General features: G+C 38.2%; 1 protein-coding gene across 4 annotated transcripts in view; it reads left to right on the top strand.

Moving 5' to 3' along the window:
- The first annotated feature begins 2926 nt into the window (after window positions 1-2926).
- Window positions 2927-18468, top strand: part of PARN (poly(A)-specific ribonuclease) — a 63326-nt gene continuing 47784 nt past the window's right edge. The window contains exons 1-13 of one of the 4 annotated variants that reach the window (XM_075058428.1): window positions 2927-3012; window positions 3433-3510; window positions 4401-4480; window positions 6363-6430; window positions 6525-6606; window positions 9280-9340; window positions 10054-10219; window positions 10430-10495; window positions 11273-11311; window positions 13242-13284; window positions 13940-14020; window positions 16178-16234; window positions 17300-17377. In XM_075058428.1, the coding sequence (XP_074914529.1) occupies window positions 2994-3012; window positions 3433-3510; window positions 4401-4480; window positions 6363-6430; window positions 6525-6606; window positions 9280-9340; window positions 10054-10219; window positions 10430-10495; window positions 11273-11311; window positions 13242-13284; window positions 13940-14020; window positions 16178-16234; window positions 17300-17377 (918 nt within the window). In that variant the 5' untranslated portion in view covers window positions 2927-2993. Of the gene's footprint in view, window positions 3013-3225; window positions 3244-3432; window positions 3511-4400; window positions 4481-6362; window positions 6431-6524; window positions 6607-9279; window positions 9341-10053; window positions 10220-10429; window positions 10496-11272; window positions 11312-13241; window positions 13285-13939; window positions 14021-16177; window positions 16235-17299; window positions 17378-18468 lie in introns of those variants that run through there. The other 3 variants (XM_075058429.1, XM_075058431.1, XM_075058430.1) reach the window with 3 other exon arrangements.

The raw sequence follows: 18468 nt of genomic DNA, 5'->3' as shown, positions 1-18468 counted from the left end.
CCAAAGCAGTTTTCAGCTTTAGTCAAATACAATTTAAAACTCCACTAGCTGCATAGAAGAAGTGTGGACAAGCAGGTAAGTCCATACAAGCTAGCTTCCAAGGCTTATTTTATGAAAAGATCTACCAACCAGCTCATACTTATTTGTAGTTTTAATTAAATATTTGAAGTGCCAATCAGCAAATCCTTAAACTGCCCTAGCATGAAAGTATTAAACCTCTTCTAGATCAGAGGAAGTTCATCTAGACCTACCTTAGTATACATGAGGTGAAAATGTGGCCCAGAATATTTAGGCCTTGTCCTAGATTCTATTTTTTTAGTACTTTTTCTTTTTTTTATTTGGTGTGTTTTCACTTAGCTTCACATTTGACATTCAGTAAAGTAACTCAACATACAAAAGTGTTTGATACAGTCTGTTCCACAGACTTACCTGATGTTGCAGAAATGTGGCCTTTTTGTCCTAGTTTATAAAACTTCCACCTATAAAAAAGCAGTGTAGTCTTGTAACTAAACTAGGTGTTTGTACTGCTCTCTCCCAAGAGTACCCAGTAATTTGGAAACCAGCCAACCTTTTCTAGTGTCATTTAAAAAATGAGATATTTAAAGAACTCTGATTACAAACTACACATTCATAAGTGCAGTTGCTTTAATATATATGTGGAAGACAACCAAGCAGGTACTTAATTAGGCAAATCTTCTGAAACTAAACAACAGTGAAGATGTATGCCCTCCAAAACATTTCTTGACATGTACAATTGCAAACACAAATTAAGGAAAGCTACACAATATTGGGGATTAAAACTTTAATAAATATCATGGGAGTTCTAAATTCTTCTTAACACATAATAGCATTGCCTTTTTATTGCAATATATTATATACAGGAAGACAGTGAAGAGGAGACTATTCCTAAAGAGGAACAAAGCCAGAGAATGAGGCACCTGGGCTGTCAGCTGCACCATCAAAAATTAGGTTTTTCTCCAAACCAGATCTTCTCAGAAAGCAAAAGGAAGGCAAAGTACTTTCTAATTGTGCAGTTTGGGACCGTAGTAACAATGGTGGTGAATCCAAACAGAAGTCATCTAATATTTAAAAAAAACCTACGAAACAAAACACTGAAAAAAACAACACAAAAATAAATCTGAGGGGATTAATTGGACATTACACCTTCAAAGAGAAAAGATGTCTAGTATCAAATGGTAGTTCTGACTACTATCAACTAGGCAGAAATTGGTTGAGATGGATAATGATTCTAATTCAGCAGAGTAGTTTGCTGTTATTGTAAGAAAACACCTTGTATCCTATATGCAGGGCACATTTCAAAGATGATGGCACCAGAAAAAAACAGAGCATACAATAACATATCCAAGGTGAAACTGTATTAACTCTTGGCATAAATTATTGCATCACATAAGTATTTTTGAAACTATTATCACCAGAGTCAATGCTAACTATAATTGTGCTGATTTGGTCCTGCTATTGAAGTCCTTTACACTTTTTCTTCTTCCAAGTTAAAAATAACTTTTTTTGGTAACAAAAACACGAAAAGATTAACTTATTACTTATTTAGAAGGAAAATTCGAAACAATACATGTATGCTGAAGTAGAAAATCTGTAACATGTAATACTTAAATTCCTATTAAGTGCACTTTATTACAGCATCTTACATTTCTACTTGCAGTTTAGCTTTGTTTTGCAAGTGAATGAAGCAAAGAGTTCCTGGATTTGTCAGCTACTTGGGGAAAAACGTCGGGTTTCTGAAACAGCCACAAAGCACTTCAAAGTGCCATGAGCACTTTAACTACAGACTGCAGGAGCACTTCTTAAAAAATAGAAGAGTAAGGTGAAAATGTTAGGCTTCAGCCCATTTACTGCAAAACAGAAAAATCTCTACTACTATTTTAACTAACCTCTTACTGAGCACCATTTAATGGTACAGATGATTTGCTGGGAGTGCATGTTGAATAAATTGCTTATACTGAAGAGGCAAAACTTAATCTTGAAGAATCTTTAAAAGCGCTCTCCGCTCAGTCCTGCATAATTTTGTATCTTCTGCTCTATGCAGAAATTATCTCCCAATTTATGGACAATTTTCCATTTGTTTCCATTCTGCTGGAATTCTAGAAAAGGCGCTTCACCTGCTGCGTGAACTCTAGATCTGCAGCACATATGGTTAACTCTGCATACTGCCCTTGCCCACAACTTCTGCTTTCTGCTCTTGTGCAACACCTTGGGCAGTCGACTCTTGGGCAGTCCTTTCCTTCCACAGCACAGGTGTGAGGACATCTTGCTGGGCGTTGAGCTTTGCTTACGGTTACTCTATAATGAGGCGTGAAAGTGCTGGTTTTATCATTTTAACAGGAAGACAAACGCTTCTTCCGTAATACTTCCAGCCAGCCTACCAGTTCCTCCGGACTTTTCATCATTGAGGCATAATCACCAGTGGTGCTCCACTGCCCTTCTGGTCTCTCCTCAGCAAATTCCCATTCCTTCTTTCTTGCTGGTGCTGGTTCTGCCTTTCCAGTCTGAAAGGCAAAGACCGTGTTTTCCAACATCTGCGACACTTCACCCCACAGAAAAGCAGCTGTTCCGCGACTCCCTTTCCGCTGGCGGCAGCCCTATTACAGCTTTTCTGCTCTGCAGCGGCTGGCTGGGCCGTCCTCCCCACCGCTACAGGACGCGGCGGGCAGCTGAGGGGCACGTTTCAGGCCCAGCGGGTCTGCTGCCGCTCACACGTAGGCGGACAGGCCTGCGCTCCGGGAGCGGCTCCTCAGCCGCCGCGCCCGGGGATAACGCGCGGGAGCAGACCACCGGCGCGCCGACAGACCCGCGGCCAGGCGCCGCCCCAGGAGAAAATGGCGGCCGCGCCGCCCCCCGCCGCCGGGCGCTCACGTGGGCGCTCACGTGCGGCGGGGCGGGAGGGGCGGTTTCCGGAAGCGCTCGGCGGAGGTTGCGGGCGGTGCCGAGCCGGGCCGAGCTGCGGGCGCGCGCGCGGGATGGAGGTGATCAGAAGCAGTGAGTGACCAGCCGCCCCCGCGCGCCCTGCGCGGGTCGCGCCTCGCGGCCGCGGCGGGAGGCTCCGAGCCGGCGGCGCAGAGGACGCCGCGGCGCAGAGGACGCCCCGGCGCGCCCGCTCCCCTTCCCCAGCCTGGCGGCGGGGTCCGGCCTCAGCCTCTCCTCCGGGGGCGCGGGGGGTCCCCGCCCCGCTCCGCCCCGCGCCCGTGAGGGACGGCCCTCAGGGGGCAGGTGCGGCGGGAGGGGGGGCGGTGCGCCTCCGCCCGCGCCCCGAGGCTGAGGTGCGGCAGGCCCCGCCGGCCCCGGCCCCGGCCGCGGCGTCGCTGGCGGGCGCGGGCCGCCTCTGCCCGCCTGGGGGGCGGCGGGCTGCGGTGGGGAGTCGTCAGGAGCCTCAGGTGCGTTTTACCGCTTTACCCGCAGATTTTAAGGATAACCTAAACAAAGTGTACGAAGCTATTGAGGAGTCGGACTTCCTGGCCATCGATGGGGAGTTTTCAGGTACGGTCGCAGCTGTTTCGTGCTCGTGAACCGCTGGCGGTATCTGTGCGGGGTACCGGGTGCCCGAGTTTGCTCATCTACGGTGTCTCCGTGTTGGCTTGAAGAAGCTAAAGCTGAGGCTACCACAAAATGATTAAACCACTTATTATACGTGTGATAGCAAGGTTTTGGTCAAATGAAGATACACGTCATACTCTGCTGCTTCTGCTCCCTCCCCGCAGTAATCTTTTAACGTGTTAATTGATTTTCAGCTGCAGCTCAGAGAAAACAGAAAGATTTTATATGTGTCATGAAACCAAGAGATTGGGATAAATAAGGGGGGCCCTGCAAGTGTTTGGACAGGGAAAGACAGCAGTAAGAACTTTGACGTTGGTAAAACCCAGAGGGTCTGTGCATCAGAGAGATGCCTTAATAAGTGCTTTGGGATACAGAGTTCAGTCAACCATGAAACATAAATGTGATCAAGATTAGATTTTGTTAGATGTGGAGCGTGTGGAAATATGGTTGTTGTTATGTACGGCTTAAGGTGACCAAGCCATTCAATACATCTGCGGACAGCACTCTTCCCATTTTTAGTTTGACTTTGATCCTGCATTGTGTCGTAAAGACCCATCAACATTATGTTACTGGTAGGTCTTTTCATGTTACTGTTGAGTTGAATAGGAACCAGAGCAACAGAGCTTTTGCAGCAGAGCTTTACTGCTAGAACTGTACCATCTGGGTGGCTTTTACACTAACATGCATACTTTTATGCAGTAGGATATATTTCTCAACTGAAATAATCTTAACATGTACTTTAAGTGAAAAAGTTTTTCTTAAATTGTTGCATTTCTTTGCTGTGGCTAATTTTTAAATGCTTACCCAAAGCAAAATACGTTCTACTTTTTCAGGGATCAGTGATGGGCCTTCTGTTAGTGCATTAACCAATGGCTTTGACACTCCAGAAGAAAGGTATCAGAAACTTAAAAAGGTAAAGTGTTTACCTTGACTAAAATGAAGATGCTGGAAAAAGATGAGAACTCCTTAGTTCAGAATGGAGACAATGTAGGGAAATATGACAGAGGTCTGTAAAATTGAGTTACATAGAGCAGATGGGGATTGCTTGTTTCATTGTCTCCACTAACAAGAAGTGGCAAGTGTTGCATTAAACTTGCAGAAGTCATGGTCAGAACAGACACATATGACTCCTCATGCAAGAGTCAGTAGATGTGTAGAACTTGTTAAAGGATGTTGAGAGTGTTAAAATTTATCAGTTCAAAGGGAGACTGGGTAAGAGAAATTCAGTGACAGCAGGACTAGGGTCCTTCCCAAATTACTTCCCCTGCCAGCATGTACTGACCCTAACAAAACTTAAATGCCAGCTGCCACCACTGCCTCTTCCTCTTTGCAGCACACACACACGCAAAAAAAAAAGGTGCCAGAGGATGTGGAAAGAGTTTTGAAAAATAGCCAGATGACCACAGGAGACAACATATGGTGTGTGAGGTTCAAATGGTCAAAACTGTGATGTCTTGGATTGTGGGTTTGGTGTTTGGTTTTGGGGTTTGGGTTGTTTTTCCATAAGAGAAAGGAATCAGAAAAGGGAAATCCTAAGCATCTCAGCACATGCTGTTTCCTGAAGTGTCCAAGGAGTCAGTAAACACTGTTTACTAATATCATGTTAAGAAACATTGCAGGATGAGGGAATGACTAGTTAGTGTTCCTACTGAGAAACTAGGACAACAAATGGCAAAAACTGGGGAGGAGGCTGTAGCTAAAACCAACCAAACAAACCAAAAAAAACCCCAAAACTACCAAAAAAGGAGGAAAAAAAAAAAAAGAAGAAAAAAAAGAAAACCCCCAAACACTAAAGGAGATAATAAAAGTAGAGATCAGTCTCTGAAGAGCATCCGAGAAGCTAGAGGATACCATGTTTTGTTCACCTGGATGAATACGAGCCTTTGAATTCTTCAGGGTAGCTGACAATTCAGGCTCTGCACGCACAGTCAGTCTCTCTTGTTCATTGTAAGAGGTCTGGTGTACTAGAAGCCAGCCCCAAATTCTTTGTTGTCACCTTCTTAAAACTTAACTTTTACCAGATAATAAATTAACTTGATTATTGTTATTTTTGATCTTTATACTCAAGAGGACTAATTTTCTATGTCCTGCTGCCACTCGTTATTTTTTCTCTATGATAGTATTGAATAATGCTGTGTGTTCTTTGTGTTTAAAATGGGTGTTTGGCCTTCAGGAGAATGAGTCTTTCAATGAGACCACAGTGCTTTTTTATTTTCTTGTACACTTGCAGTGGTGTTAAAAACATTTCCAGTATTGATCCAACAATTGTGAAATACTAGAGGACATGATGATAAAGTGCCTAGTGACTATGCTAGTACATCTATCACGTTATCCACTGTTAGCCCCATGAGTTAGAAGAATATTAAATGTAGTATTATGTGTATTTGAAAACTATATACAGCCAGTGTCCCTCACACCCTGCTCCCACACTATGGGGAATGTAAATGAATGTTGAGGAGGAGACTGACAGCTGCTTTAGGTGCAGCATCTCATATGTGTGAGCAACAGGTGGAGAGAGATGGGACTTCCCCCAGTTCTTTTCTGTTTACAGAATGGAAGTGCATGCTACAAATCATCTTTGGGCAATTGTAAGATGATTAAATGGGGATGAAAACTAGTTGAAAAACTCTGGTGTATTTATGTAAAAATTACCAACAGAACAAATGTTGGTTAAGAAGGTTCAGATTTGCTTAATTTTGAAATACAGCAAAATCATATTTATTGTGGATGCACCCCAGTTTTCTTTAAATGTGTACGATTTTTATTCTCATGCAAAGTTTTCCTTTCCTTTCCAGCATTCCATGGATTTTTTGCTCTTTCAGTTTGGCCTTTGCACTTTTAAATATGATCACACAGAAGAAAAGTATGTTATTCTCTTATTCCTTGTTTTCTTAATTGAGGAATTTGCAAAGTAATAGTGATAAGCTGTACTGACATGCAACTCATCTTTTTCACAGGTATGTAATGAAGTCATTTAATTTCTATATTTTTCCAAAACCCTTTAACAGAAGTTCACCAGATGTCAAGTTTGTCTGTCAGGTTAGTAGAAAAACAAGTTTGATTTTGTTTGGTTAAGGTACACCTGCAGCAAACTTCCAAAAAATATTTCCAGGAAGACTCTACATCATTGCAGAGGGAGAAGTGGTTGGTTCTTTTAACAGCTTAAAAGGCAGAAAAACATATGTTTCTGGGGTTTGGTTTTCTTTTTTCTTATAAAAGAAATAAGCATCAGTTAAGAGCAGTCCCTAAAAATGAGCTCTAAGGGAATATCTTTGACTTCAGTTTTTAAATCTTGTTACACATTACATTGTGTGGTTTCTGGAGTTGGAGATAACATTCCAAACCTGGCAAGATGATTTTTTTCTTTCTCTTTTTTTCTTTCTCTTTTTTTCTTTCTCTTTTTTTCTTTCTCTTTTTTTCTTTCTCTTTTTTTCTTTCTCTTTTTTTCTTTCTCTTTTTTTCTTTCTCTTTTTTTCTTTCTCTTTTTTCTTTCTCTTTTTTTCTTTCTCTTTTTTCTTTCTCTTTTTTCTTTCTCTTTTTTTCTTTCTCTTTTTTCTTTCTCTTTTTTCTTTCTCTTTTTTCTTTCTCTTTTTTTCTTTCTCTTTTTTCTTTCTCTTTTTTTCTTTCTCTTTTTTCTTTCTCTTTTTTCTTTCTCTTTTTTCTTTCTCTTTTTTCTTTCTCTTTTTTCTTTCTCTTTTTTCTTTCTCTTTTTTCTTTCTCTTTTTTCTTTCTCTTTTTTCTTTCTCTTTTTTCTTTCTCTTTTTTCTTTCTCTTTTTTCTTTCTCTTTTTTCTTTCTCTTTTTTCTTTCTCTTTTTTCTTTCTCTTTTTTCTTTCTCTTTTTTCTTTCTCTTTTTTCTTTCTCTTTTTTCTTTCTCTTTTTTCTTTCTCTTTTTTCTTTCTCTTTTTTCTTTCTCTTTTTTCTTTCTCTTTTTTCTTTCTCTTTTTTCTTTCTCTTTTTTCTTTCTCTTTTTTCTTTCTCTTTTTTCTTTCTCTTTTTTCTTTCTCTTTTTTCTTTCTCTTTTTTCTTTCTCTTTTTTCTTTCTCTTTTTTCTTTCTCTTTTTTCTTTCTCTTTTTTCTTTCTCTTTTTTTCTTTCTCTTTTTTTCTTTCTCTTTTTTTCTTTCTCTTTTTTCTTTCTCTTTTTTCTTTCTCTTTTTTTCTTTCTCTTTTTTCTTTCTCTTTTTTCTTTCTCTTTTTTCTTTCTCTTTTTTCTTTCTCTTTTTTCTTTCTCTTTTTTCTTTCTCTTTTTTCTTTCTCTTTTTTCTTTCTCTTTTTTCTTTCTCTTTTTCTTTCTCTTTTCTTCTTTCCCTTTTTCTTTCCCTTTTTCTTTCCCTCTTTTTCTTTCCCTCTTTTTCTTTCCCTCTTTTTCTTTCCCTCTTTTTCTTTCCCTCTTTTTCTTTCCCTCTTTTTCTTTCCCTCTTTTTCTTTCCCTCTTTTTCTTTCCCTCTTTTTCTTTCCCTCTTTTTCTTTCCCTCTCTTTCTTTCCCTCTCTTTCTTTCCCTCTCTTTCTTTCCCTCTCTTTCTTTCCCTCTCTTTCTTTCCCTCTCTTTCTTTCCCTCTCTTTCTTTCCCTCTCTTTCTTTCCCTCTCTTTCTTTCCCTCTCTTTCTTTCCCTCTCTTTCTTTCCCTCTCTTTCTTTCCCTCTCTTTCTTTCCCTCTCTTTCTTTCCCTCTCTTTCTTTCCCTCTCTTTCTTTCCCTCTCTTTCTTTCCCTCTCTTTCTTTCCCTCTCTTTCTTTCCCTCTCTTTCTTTCCCTCTCTTTCTTTCCCTCTCTTTCTTTCCCTCTCTTTCTTTCCCTCTCTTTCTTTCCCTCTCTTTCTTTCCCTCTCTTTCTTTCCCTCTCTTTCTTTCCCTCTCTTTCTTTCCCTCTCTTTCTTTCCCTCTCTTTCTTTCCCTCTCTTTCTTTCCCTCTCTTTCTTTCCCTCTCTTTCTTTCCCTCTCTTTCTTTCCCTCTCTTTCTTTCCCTCTCTTTCTTTCCCTCTCTTTCTTTCCCTCTCTTTCTTTCCCTCTCTTTCTTTCCCTCTCTTTCTTTCCCTCTCTTTCTTTCCCTCTCTTTCTTTCCCTCTCTTTCTTTCCCTCTCTTTCTTTCCCTCTCTTTCTTTCCCTCTCTTTCTTTCCCTCTCTTTCTTTCCCTCTCTTTCTTTCCCTCTCTTTCTTTCCCTCTCTTTCTTTCCCTCTCTTTCTTTCCCTCTCTTTCTTTCCCTCTCTTTCTTTCCCTCTCTTTCTTGCTCTCTCCTCCCCCCCTCTCCTCCGTCCCTTTCTTTTTTCTTGTTTGTTTGTTTTTTTTGTTTTGTTTTCTCCCCCCCCCCTTTCTTGTCTGACTTCCTGCTCCCTTGCTTTTTCTGTTTGATCCTTTATTCCCAGCTGCTTATCTCACTTTTGCTGCTTCCCAGGCTATTTGCTGGCATTTTTCTGCTCTCAGATTTGTTCTCCTGAACTACATTTTGCTTTCTTTAGTTTCCTCTCTCCACACAGCTCATTCTTTCAGCTTTATCCCTTTAGTGTATTTATTGTTCTTATACTTTATGGAAGTTGAAAATAAATAGCAAAAGTAGCATAGCCTAAACTCTCTGTGGCTTCTTCAGGGTCACAAACTTGGTCGCTCTTGACTTTGGACTTCATATAATTTCTTTAAAAGTGTAAAAATAACTGAATTGATCTTTTTATGTCACAGATACTCTTGCCAATTGTAAAGCTGTTTTCTTTTGTTGCAGAGTTCAAGTATAGATTTTTTAGCAAACCAAGGATTTGATTTTAATAAAGTTTTTCGCAATGGTGAGTTGTTTTGTTGTTTTTTTTCTCTTTCTTTCAGTGTCTGCAAAATTTATGATGATATCTTTCTTCATTTTCTGCAAAAAGAAAAAGGCAGCCATTCATGATACTCTCTTAACACATAATGAAGTTCTTAGAATTAATCTTACCTGATCTATAATTGTGCTGATAGTTACTCCCTTTCCAAAAATTCATTGTGGATTCAACAGAATAGAATTCCTATTTAGATGAGTGCTTGGTTGTTTATTTTTTTGGGTGGCTAAACATAAATAGATAGATTAAGAAGTTATGTAGCTGTGTAATGGATCAGTAGTAACATTTTAGAAAAGGTATCAGTGCATTGCAATAAGTGCTGCTGCAGTCCATTATTAAAGTGATACAGTAGCAGGGAAGCAGAGTGTTTAATATTTTTATGATTGTGATCTACAGTTCTGCATTCCTCAACCTCCTGCCTTGTGCAGATGAGGCATATAGGTCTTAAGAGTCCAATGGTACCAGCTAATCTGGCATGTGCTAGAAGGAAGCCTGTATAGACACAGATAAAGAATGGGGTCTAGAACAGACGACTGAAAGGGAAGGATATGTTTTGAGCCTTCAGAGGTGTAACACTGGCAAATGCTTGGTTAGTAATAAGTCTTTGCTAAATCATACATCCCTAATTTGTCTCTAATTATGATGAGCTTTTAAATCTCTCTCTCTTTCTCTCTCTCTCTCAGGAATTCCATATTTAAATCAGGAAGAAGAAAGACAGCTAAGGGAACAGTATGATGAAAAACGTTCTCAGGCCAATGGTGCAGGATCTCTGTCGTACGTTTCTCCTAATGCCGCAAAGTGTCCTGTAACAATTCCTGAAGATCAGAAAAAATTCATTGAGAAAGTAGTGTAAGTAAAATTGATTAATATTCTGATGTTGTTGAAACTAAAACATAAACAATAATGACATGTTCATATGTTGAAGCTGGTTTTTTTAGTTCAGTCATTGTGAAATACTTCTCTCTTTGTTATGAAGTGTTTTCTTGTCTTTTGGGGAGAGCTGTAAACATCATAAAAAGAAAACAGTAGATACAGAAGCAAATCATCTGTTTCTTCCAGGGAGCAGATAGAAGACTTATTAAAGAATGAAGAAAATGAAAGTTTGGAACTGGAGCCATGCACAGGGTCAGTTTCTGAAGTTACATATCTTCTAAAAAATTTATTTATTTTGGCTGTATAGAGTTAGGGGAGTGACAAAGAAGAACAACATCATTATTTGGGTTAACTGTAGCAAAATCTACATTTGACTAATCTCTGCAGGTTGAGAAAACATGGTAATTTATATGGATGTCATACTCTGCTTTATGAGCCATAACTTCTGCATGTAGTGACAACATATTTAAGTATAGCCAGGAAGCGTCCTGCATATGTGAGCCTCCTTTTGCTATTGCTGAATTGCTCTGTAAACCTTGGTTATGGATTTTATAAACAAATTTCTCAAACCCATTGCGCTATTGGTTATTCATAGTTGACACTATGTATTGAAACTGTTTTTACTAGGTCTCCTTCCCAAAGTCTATTTAGCTTTGGAGTCTAGATGTTTGGAGAGTGCAGTTATTTAAAAAATTTAAAAAAAAGAAGAACTTAGAAATACTAGAACATTATGAAGCTGGGGGTAAGGTAACATCACTGTATCTATGTTCAGTAATCATGACTACAGAACATTTGCTTGTGAGATGGTATGTGGATAATTGTACAAAATGGTGTAAGTGCCTTTACAACTTGACAACTGAACGTCAGAATTCAGTAAAACCCTTCCAAGCCTATAGGTTCTGGTAGCAGTGACTTATACTTTAAAAATCTTTCTACAAATGAACATGGAGCTGGCTTTAACTGAGCATTATTACTTTGAAACACTTTTGTAAGAGGAGTGTTAGTAACACAAATGTCTTTTGATTTTAGATTTCAGAGGAAATTAATTTATCAGACCTTGAGCTGGAAGTAAGTTACTGGTAATACTGCCTTACTGTATATTTTTTAGTATTTCTTATAAGAAATCTGGGTAAGATCTGATCTACTTAACCTCAGAGATGATTCATTTAGATTTTTTGTTTCTTTTAAGAGCAGACTTTTATAATGTTCTGAAGATAAATTCCATTAAACTGGTTTGTGATGATTCATTTGAATATTTTAAAGCTTAGTATTTACGTTAATATTCCTACCTAAAATCTGTGAATAGAACAGCACAGCGTAGAATTATGTAACAAATGCAACTTGACGGGTTTTTAGTGAACAGAAAGTACATGTGCTTATACAGATTGTGGGCTTTACTTGAAAAACTACTAGTTCTTTAGTAGGTACTGGTATGTTTATAGTTTTCTGTTAGATGCCAAGGATAAGTGTTTTGATGACTTAAAAATCCTAATTCTAGCAGTAATTCCCTTCTTTCTTGGCTTCCTTTATCCCTTATCTTTGCCTAAATATATCTCTTAATGCCTTAGGAGAAACTGTAAGGCTGTTGAGATGAGATTTTCATTGTTCTGATTGCACTAGTAAAATGTGGAAAATACAGTGGAAATCTTTTTTTGTACATTTAGTTAATTTAATATTGCAACAGTGTCTGGCACTCAGTTACACTGGAAGTGGATAAAATAAAGCTTCTCTCCATGAAATGCAATCTCAAGAAGTGAGCTTGAGAACTGATCTGAAAAAGAGAGAGGTGTTTTCAAGAATTTTTCTGTGTGAATTTTCTAATATATTGATAGAATATCCACAGCTTCCAGTAGCACATAGTGTTACCTTTGATGCTTAATCTTGCATCTTCTTTTGGTGGATGGAAGAGTGTGTTCATGAATTGTATTTTTTTTTAACATTCAGCTGTGTTGCTTTATGCGTATACAGCTGTGTACACTGTGTGTATATATTGGTGAGAGAAAGCAAAATTGTGAAGTCAGCATGGAGATAATTAAAGCAGAAAACAGTGAGGTTATTGATTGGCCTTGTATCCTGAACTCTTCACAGGTAATTTTCTCTATTGAAGTGTTCTGTTGTGCAATAGTGTTTTGATGCATCCAAGGTCTGTGACATGAAACAGCTTGAAAGTGAGGTCTAGTTTCAAAATTGTGTGAAAAAGTTAGGGTGGAGAGGACACAATAGTATTCTAGTGTGTGTTCCCTAGTACTAGTTTTAGTAGTAGCCAGAGGACGAAGGAAACATGCTGGTTCTGCAGTGGTTATATAATTGTGGTTAGTTTATTATAATGGGAAGATCAGAGTAATATCTACTTGTTAAGCAGTGAAAGACAATACTCTCTGACCTTGCTATCGGTTGGATGCTCTGCGGTACTGTGTATGGTAGTACTTTGGTAATTAAATGTGATTGTGGTAGAGTGATGCAACCCTGTAGCAGAGGTAATGACATTTGTATTAATATTTCATATTAAAGCTTACTGTTAGCAGGAAGTTCAGGGATGTTTATAAATCCTAGAATAAGTGACATATTAAAGGCATGCAGTCACCAAAGAAGTTGTCTTGTGGCTGCAAGTAAATGAGAGCTTTCTCACCAGTGTTTTGGTTTTGGATTTCTTGAAAGGAGAGATTCTACATTGTGATGAAATATCTAGATGAAGTTTACTTGTAATAGTACTAAACTAAGAAGTTATAGGTTCCACAGCAATAGGATGGGAAATTGCATAAGAAAATACATTTTAGTGCTAGTTACTGTTAGGTAACTTAAGGAGGCCAATTTAACTAGCCTATTGCTTCAAATATTCCATTATTTTAAATTAAAAAGGAACTTTTAATAGTTCTTTTACACTTAAGACTTATAGGAATAATGAAGCATGAAATTACCGAATCACTGTCGTGGTTTCAATATGCTAAATGCCAAATTAATAACTACTTCCTTTTACTTTTCATTTGTTTTGATGTAGGTATCCAAAAGGTATCCATGTTGAAACTCTGGAGTCAGATAAGGTAACTAGGCATGTTACTACCTGTAACATCTGTTCTCTTTAAAGGAAATTGTATTTCTCGATTTTACCAACTCTCCTAACTTGTGGATCTAACTTGAGCTTTGTTATGCAAAATGCAAAGCGTTTTAAATGGAACACAATGAATTAGTTTCTAAACATTAAATCTGACCAACATATGAAGTGTAAGCATGTATTTGTGTGGCATAATATTATTATTATATTTTTAAAAGGATACTGAAAGGTATTTTAAGGTGTAGTGCATCTGATGTTCAATATTCGTGAAAAGTAGATCTTGATCTTAGAGGAGAAATAGTGGCATCACATGCTGTATCCTCCACTTGCCAGCACAAATCTCTGCTTCAAAAGATACTTGAGATCCACTATTTGCAAGAAGATGCTGATAGCCTTTCCTCAGAAGTAAAAAGTGGATTTCATAAAAGTTAGGTTTGGTGGATGAATCTAATGCAGCTTTCTGAAGTAGGCTTTTGGGAGTAGGTGATAAAGTGGTGCTTACAATAGAAACAGTCATGTTGCCAAGTAACTGCTGCTGAGGTATGACTTAATTTTCTTTACAATGTGAATTTACAGAAACTTGCAGTGGTCTTAAATATGAACTTCTCAGAGTCATTCCTCAAACTATACATTTTTTATTTTAGAAGGAGAGATATATTGTTATTAGTAAGGTAAATGAAGAAGAACGAAAAAGAAGAGAACAGCAGAAACAAGCAAAAGAACAGGTAAGTAAGTTCCATTTCATTACTTTATGTGAAAAGAGGGAGGGGGAGAATCTATGACTTCAATCAGCTCTGCAAAATTGTGTGATAGGGTTTGGTAGTATTTTGCTTTTGTTTGGCTGTGGCTGTTGTCTGAAATTGATCCTCCAGATTCTACCAGATGACTTAGGCTTTACAGTAGAGCAAGACGAGTAGCAAGACAGTACAAAATCTTGAAGAATGAGTAATTGTAGAATACTGAACCAATATTCTGGAGCAGTGAATTCCTCCATGTATGTATCTGCTCTATCAGAGAAGCATGGTTTAGTAAAAGGCAACATCAGTTTATTGCATTTATTAGTGCTGTATAACAATAGTAATTGCAAGAAGTATTGCAGAAATTCTCAAGCAAGTTTTCACATTATTTGGATTCACTGTCTGTCCTTGGAGTAGTACTCTGTTACAAAACTTGCTTGCTCTTAGTTGTCCGAGTTAAAATGTCCTGTACTATTAATATGTCAGCTGACTTTTTGTGATAGAAACATACTGCAAGCGACTACTGTAGTAACAAGTTGACTGGAAGGTCATGTCTGGTATATTCAGGCACTCTCATCGTTGTTTATGGGACTTGATATTTTTGCTTGCTGACTCTGAGTCAAATTTGAAGAAGTCATAAGACTTGAATTGTGGGAATTCTTAATTACACTCTTGTGATTTGTGCTTACATGTTTCAAGACAAAGTCAATTTGGGTGGAGCAAATAATACTTGCATACAGGGTGCCTCTTAAGAGGGAAAGAGATACCTAACAGAGACCTCAACAAATGTGACATCTCTTTTTCCAAAAGGCAAGTTAGGGATAATTTACTACTACAGTAGATTTTTCTGAAGCGGTCTTTATAGGTGTATTACTCTGACTAGTGGCATTCAGAGCTGAACTAAAGTAACAGTGAATGTTTTTATTGAGTTTCACTTCTGGCTGGATAAAGACAGATAACGAAAGGCAGAAATTACTTCCTTAGACCTAAAGAAGAAAAATCTGTTACAGATTCTTTAAGTGAAACTAAAACAGATGCTGTGGTCAGATTCCCCCACCCCCCCAAACCAATCTGAGTCAGTTTAAAATGTGTAACTCACATTATATAATATTGTATAATATTGTAGTTGTATAATATTTCTTCTTATTTTTGTTTATATAAATAGTGAGGAATGTTTCTTCCCCAATCTCAGTGTCAGCATAAAAATACAATCTGATTTAATAGAAATAACAATCAGGATTCAACCTGTTGCATCTTATGACAATGTATGTAAAAAATATGGCTGAAGGTATGTAGCTTAATTTTAATATCTTCTTGAGCTGTTTGCAGTCTAATAGCTGTTGAGCTCTATTGAAGATTGACAATATTGACATATTGACAATGAACTGAGTACAGCTGTATTGGTCTGGTTGGGATGAAGTTAACTTCTTCGTAGTAGCCCATGTGTTTCTGTGCTTTGCATTTGTCGCTAAAACAGTGTTGATACCATAAAAGTGTTTTGGCTACTGCTGAACAGCGCTTGCACAGTGTCAAGGCTTTCTCTCTCTCTTCCACCCTCCTCCAAAAGCAAGTAGGCTGGGGGGGTGGTCAAGAGGTTGGGAGGGAAGTTTGTGGTTATGGTGTTTATCTTCCCAAGCAACCTTCAAGCATGCTGAGGCCCTGCTTCCCGGGAAGCGGCTGGACATCTGCCTGCTGATGGGAAGTGGTGAATGAATTCCTGGTTTTGCTTTGCTTGTGCATGCAGCTTTTCTTTTCTTACTAAACTGTCATTGTATTGATCCTATTGATCCACAAGTCTTTTTGCCTTCCCTTTGAAATTTTTTTTTTTCCCTCTATCCCCTGGGAAAGGGGAGTGAACAAAAGGCAGAGTGGTGTTTGGCTTTTGGCCAGGGTCAACCCACCACAGTAGCTTGTGACTCGTCCTACTGTACAGTGAACTAGAGCTACATATAACAGTGGAATTCTGTCAGCAGCATCCTGCTTTGAACTTGTGTATCTTCCAAATACTGATATTTCCTCTGTGGTCTGTTCTTGGCTATGTCTGAGAAACAGTTTGAGCCAAACTGGTGTGTCTGCCAGTTTGCAGGTACAGTTTTGACAATATTTGTATTTAAGTTTCACTAATGTCAGAATCTTTGCTTACAGGAAGAATTGAATGATGCGGTAGGATTTTCCAGAGTAGTTCATGCCATTGGTAATTCTGTAAGTTAACATGATTTTTAATGTACCTTTGGTTGTAAGAAAAAAAATAAAATCAAAGAATTCTTTTGCTGTAACATTTTGGAAGATAAGATGAAATACAAGTTAAAGTAGCTTCTCTTTTTTTTTTTTTTTTTGTTGTTGTTCAGTTGATGTTGCTTCATGTTTTACAATGCTTGATTATGGTAGGTTAAGTAAGCTCTTAAACTAATGACATGAACAACCTCATTATCTGTAAGAGTCACAATACCAATTTCTTAGGGCTCTTAACAAGATTCTCTTAAGTAACTAAGCTTTGAGGGCTTTTCTCCTCTGTCCTGAAAAGATTGTTGATTTTGGGTTTTTTTTTGGTTTTTTTCTGGCAGTTAAAGGCTTAATCAGAGAAGGTCATCTGGTTCTCTTCTACTTACATAGTTAAAATAGTCTATAGTTCTACATCTGTTGCCTTCAGCCCAATTATTTTAATGTAGTTGTTATCAGCCTGCTGTGTAGAAAAAAGGAAAAGTATGCATATCGTTTTCTTTAGCAAATGGAGGATGCAGGGAAGCTGAAAAGGTTGTCATGTCAAATGAATCAAAGTTAACATTAAAAAAATTTCTTGTACTTTTTCAAGAAGGAACTTGCTTGTACAACATCTACCATGAAAGATTCTGCACTATGAGAAGCCAGATCATGCCCCTAATAACTATCATGTATTTACAAATGTAAAGAATATATTGTGAGTTGTTGTACAAGTTTTAAATTAAAAGGACTGAGAAATCACTTGACTTCAATCTTAAATACATTACATTTGGAAACCAAGTTGTAAGTAGCTGTTCTAGTGCATCTTCTCAACGTTTCAAGCTGCTGCTGAGGGCTGTGATAAGTGGTTGGGACTAGAGGAAAAAGGAGTGGATGCTCTGAGAGGATGGAGGAGTCTGTGGGGCAGGCAGAGAGCAAATGTGGAAGTTTGATTTGTATTTGTTCCCAGTTGCCCTTGGCTAGCATCTGGGAGAGGTGCTTTTCGCATATGGCCCTTGCCATGGCTGTCATTGGAAGTGTAACTAACATTTAATGTTCTTTTCACAGGGCAAGCTTGTTATTGGGCACAATATGCTACTGGATGTTATGCATACCATACACCAGTTCTATTGTCCCCTACCTGATGTAAGTAATCTTCTGAACTTTCAGATGATGAAAAAAAAGCCTTAATGTATTTGTCTTGAGTCTTATCTCCAAACTTTCTTGTGAATGGAAGCATATGACAGTCTACAGAAAAGTATTTTAAAAAGAACACTTGCTATTCTGGGCTATTGAATTATTTTCTTAAATCTTCATGTAGAAAGCTTAGTTGGATTGAATTCTGCTCCTTTACATTTTTTAAATGTTCAAATTTAAACATTGGAATTGAATTGTGGTTTCTGCTCATATCTCTTAGTCCTTCAGAAACTGTTTGGATAATGGCAGGTAAATTTAACTGACTTGTTAAGATACTGGTTTGGAGCTTTAGCATTATTGTGTGGCACTTTTCCCCTGTAGTTTACAAAATGGGAATACATGTTTTCATGTAATAGTACAATTAATAGAATCGTAAGAAATCTTGTAGCAGGATGATGTTCATTGGGGTAAAGAGGTGGAATGTCTGAATAATAGGAGGGAGCATACTTTCATGACTGCAGTAGGGCAGTCCAACAGTTCATGACTGCAATAGTCTAACAGTTTAGTTAAACTAAGCAATGTATTGGCACTGAGGACATTGTCTGAAGAAGCCAAAGGTCTCGTTGGAAGGATGGCCTGCATTATGGTTATATTACTTGAAATCCTCAAAGGTTTGTGGGTGTTATGGGAAAGACTTGATTATGAGATGGGAGAAGAAGTTTGGGACCTGTTTGGACAATGTTGGAACATAAAGTTGTCAGTTGTTCCTGTACTTTTGACACTTGGAATATCTAAACCTGTAGGCAGTCAACTGTCTACCTGGACTGACTGCTTATATTCCATTGGCATAGTAAATGATGGGAACATTTAAGTACAACTGTTAGCACAGCTGGAATTGGAGGTAGTCTGGGTTGTATAATAGGATAGGGTGTTGGAGGTGATAGAACATTTCTGTTACAAATCACAGACAAATCAGAAATAATTAGTCTGTAGTTCTATGTAATTGTGGGTTGTATTTATGGTAATGCTGACAGATACATCTCTTATGAGGTGAGAGTTCAGTCACTGTGTCTCAGTTCTAGAAGCTGGTTGGATAATTG

This window comes from Buteo buteo, chromosome 27, assembly GCF_964188355.1.
Source record: "Buteo buteo chromosome 27, bButBut1.hap1.1, whole genome shotgun sequence".
NCBI classification, from domain to species: Eukaryota; Metazoa; Chordata; class Aves; order Accipitriformes; family Accipitridae; genus Buteo; species Buteo buteo.
The sequence above is the reverse complement of the archived record's forward strand: the minus strand, read 5'-3'. Positions and strand labels throughout refer to the sequence as shown.